Genomic DNA, 4094 nt, shown 5'->3' with positions numbered 1-4094 from the left:
TCTTTCCTAACAAATTGGTGTACCAAACTCTCAAAATTCATTCTCAAAATCTTTGCTAAGACCACAAACAACACAATAATAATAATAATAAAACAAGGGACACAGCAATTCCAAGAATTAGCAGAGAATACTAGTTCCTAAGATATCCCACAATTTCAATCCTAGTTTTATCATTTACAGCAACTGTAATGAACCTTTAATACTGCATTTCACAGAATTAGGGGGGGAAGTTTTGAGTAATTCTTACATTCTCCCCAACTCAAACACTGCAATACATATCTTGTATTACAAAAAAAGCCAAATATTATACAATGTGTACAACATTTTCTTTTGATGTAAAAAGAATCATATGAACTGTTTACATAGATATCACATCTTTCCTCATTTATGTTTACAGGCTGATACTAATCTTTTAGATCTACAATCTAACACCATAAATCAAACACAACCCACAGATAGCAGAAGTTTATTTACTAGTTTAATAGTATAATGATGCAACACATCAGAAGACTATGTCAACCTCAGGTCACTTCATTGCATATGCAGTAGTATATACAAAAACTGCAGCAGTAACCACCAATAATTGCATGAAAAGAACATAAACAACTTTTTATTACAACAAAAAAGTATATCATATTGCTTCAATCAAGTAGAACAAGTCTTAGTAGAGGAAACATCACTGAGATCAAATAAGCAGCAAGCTCTAGCAATTAATGGGTAAATTTAATCCTATCATACCCTTAGGTTCTCTAGAAACATGACAAATTATCTTTTGTCATAAGAGATGGACTAGTAGATTGACCAACACAACGGAAAATTTGAAAACAACATAAGAATAGATATTAAAAGCAGTAACAACAACAACAAAAAAAAAAAGGTGGGGTTCGCTCAACTTTGTGGATCACATCAGTCCAGCAAGCATTTGTTGTTTCATTAAAGTGGCTTCTTTCAAACCTCTTTCTTAGACTTGAGCAGTGCCTTGTGTGAACTTGGGATCCTCGCAGCGGTATTTACCATCAGGGCCAATACCGAAACCCTTGGGATCGGCAAACACGTTCTCCAGAAGCTGACTCCGAGGAGGATGAGGGCTCGAGTCGGCAAACTCCACGGCCTCTTCGATCTCATCATCGATCTTTTTCTCGATGGTCTTCAGCTCGGACTCGCTCGCCAGGTTGTGCTCGAGGATGTACTTCTTCAAGGCCGTGATGGGATCTCTTGTGGCATAGTGAGCTTTCTCATCTGTTCCAAAGGAAAAATAAGAACTAAATGTAAGTTATGTGGTATTATAAAAGACGAAAAGAATGAAGGGTTATCATTCTTTGCGTTAAATATGATTTTCAGAGGAGTTTGCTTGAAGAGCTTCGATTGTAAGTGTTGCAATAAATATCTTCCTGCGGAATCCTAGTTCAAAGTCTTATCCCTTATTTCCTGCAATCGCATATAATACTTCAAGAAAAGGATATTGCCAAAACAATTGAGACTAGTGCAGTTAGGTCACTCGTTTGCATTTCGTTTCATGTTCTTTTACAAGACTTGCACTGCATTTTCTTCCTATAAATGATTGAGATCCTACGAAAATCTTACACATATAAGTTTTGCAATATTAAAAATCAATAAATACTGCAAAAGGAGAACTTGACAATCATTACCGGGTTTGCGAAGCTCATCCGGATCGGCGAGCGAATGCCCCCTGAACCGATAAGTCTCACACTCCACGAGCGTTGGTCCTTCCCCTCTCCGTGCCCTCTCAATCGCCTCCTTCGCCACCTCCCTGACTTTAAGAACATCCATCCCATCCACATGCACACCCGGCATCCCGAACGCAGGCCCCTTCTTCCAAATCTCTGGATCCGAAGTAGACCTCAAATGTGACATCCCGATTGCCCACAGATTATTCTCCACAACAAACACGATCGGCAGCTTCCAAAGCTGTGCCATGTTAAGGCACTCGAAGAACTGGCCATTGTTACAAGTCCCATCGCCGAAGAAGGCCAAAGTAACATCGAGACCATTAGGGTTCGACTCTTTAAGCACTTCATAACGGTACTTGGAAGTGAATGCCGCACCAGTGGCGACAGGGATCCCTTCGCCAATAAAGGCAAAGCCGCCGAGGAGGTTGTGCTCGGCCGAGAACATGTGCATGGAGCCGCCCTGGCCACGGCAGCAACCAGTGGCCTTGCCAAAGAGCTCGGCCATGACGGCACGTGCGGGAACCCCCTTGCTCAGCGCGTGCACGTGGTCGCGGTACGTGCTGACAACGCTGTCGGCGCGGGAGAGAAGCTTGATGAAGCCGGTGGAGACAGCTTCTTGGCCGTTGTAGAGGTGGACGAAGCCGAACATCTTGCCACGGTAGTACATCTGCGCACACATATCCTCGAAAGTGCGGCCGAGGATCATGTCCTCGTAGAGTTCCAACGATTCCTCGCGGGTCACCGCCTAAGAAGAAAAACAATAAAAGGATTGAATTCACACAAACAAATATCCACCAACTATTGCCAAATCTATGTGCCAATTTTTTTTGCCGATCAAGTTTTAGCCCACAAAGCTTCATTTGGCGCGCAAAATGCTCACTAACAACCTAGTGTTAGTAATTTTTTCTTAGGTGTACAAAGTCAATTTTTTAAAGCAAAATTTGATTTTTTACATACATAAAAATACCATAGCAATATATAGTTGCACAAAGTGCCAAACTATGTGCCACATCACAATTGAGAATACAAGTTATTAGTACTACTATATACTTTGTGGGGGGGGGGAAACCCAAAACCACATGTACTTCCCCTAAATTGGAATTCACTACCCGAACTAATAAAAAACATTGAAATTCACCACAAATCCCGTATTTCTGTTCACAAATGTTCGCAACAAATAATTGTTCAGGTAAAAAATTTCAACATGTTATATACTATAGGGGTTGAATTACAATTCAAACAAAATTTAGGTGGTTTCAAATCTCCCCTTTTTTCATCCTTTTCTCTTACCACCAAAACAAAGTTAGCGGATCGATTCACAGTTAGACAATATTTTCTATAATTGCACGAAACAAATCAGATCCATGGATGGATACTGCAAAAAAAAATATCAAATTGTAGGGAGTGGGTCGTGATCAAAATCGGATCTCGGAGAAGGGGGAGGGCTCACCGGAGTGGCGACGAGGGGCGGCCGCTGCTGCTGCTTCTTGCTGACGACATCGGAGGAGACGGCGAGGATCGGGCGACGGCGATTCCCACGAAGAGGCGAAGAGCTCAAAGAAGACGACGAAGACGAGGGATTGGTGCTGTTGAAGGGCGAGGAGGGGGAGGAGGGGAACGAGGGTTTGGGCTTGTTGCTGCTGCTCTCGGCGGCGGAGGATCGGACGGCGAGGGAGGGGTGGGCGTGGAGGATCTTCACGGCGGAGAAAGCCGACATCTTCGACGGTGCCCTAGCGTGCTCCGGCGCGTGCTCCTCCTCCTCAACAGCAACAACAATGGCTACGGAGATTGCGGAGATCTCTATATATATATATAGAGAGAGAGAGAGAGAGAGAGGAGAAGAGGGGAGGTAATGGGGGAGGAGAGAGAGAAGGGGAAAGGGGGGATATAAGGAAAGAGAGAGAGAGAGAGAGAGAGAGAGAGAGAGAGAAGGGGCGGAGAGAACGAGGGAGAAGAGAGGGGCCGGGGAGAGGAGGGGGACTTAGGAGGATCCGCCACGTAATGGGGAGTTGGGCTTGGTTTTTGATGTACAAAAACAAAACCAAATATACAATACAATTTTTGGGGGAAAATAAAAATGAACGGCTACAACAACATCTAAGTACGGGGAGAGAGAGGTTTTTTTTTTTTTTTTTTTTTTTTTTTTTTTTTTTTTTGTGTGCGTAGCGATGTAAATAGATCCGGATTGATAAAATATCATTTTCCATTCGTTTCCAATAGGGCAGTAAGTAAGAATAAAAAATATAATTTATTTTGAATCTGATCTGATACGCTAAGGTGGGTGGGAGATTTTTTTTTTTTTTTTTTGATTTGTTCTTATCTGTTCAAAATTCAGTATTATCGGCATCTTAGTTGAATATAGTAATAAGTGGAGGCTAAAAATAAAGTTAAAATTAATTTGTT

The 4094-nt window shown here is 42.2% G+C and overlaps 1 protein-coding gene across 1 annotated transcript; it reads right to left on the bottom strand.

The window, feature by feature from the left end:
• Positions 584-3591, bottom strand: LOC109707288 (pyruvate dehydrogenase E1 component subunit alpha-3, chloroplastic). Its single transcript, XM_020228452.1, has 3 exons — positions 3142-3591; positions 1650-2436; positions 584-1239 (listed from the first exon to the last, which is right to left on the bottom strand). Exons 1-3 carry the CDS (start codon positions 3406-3408, stop codon positions 962-964), a joined length of 1332 nt encoding a protein of 443 aa, XP_020084041.1. The 5' UTR covers positions 3409-3591; the 3' UTR covers positions 584-961.

This window comes from Ananas comosus, linkage group 3 (assembly GCF_001540865.1).
Source record: "Ananas comosus cultivar F153 linkage group 3, ASM154086v1, whole genome shotgun sequence".
In the NCBI taxonomy this organism is placed as follows: Eukaryota; Viridiplantae; Streptophyta; class Magnoliopsida; order Poales; family Bromeliaceae; genus Ananas; species Ananas comosus.
This window is presented reverse-complemented; position numbering and strand designations above follow the sequence as displayed.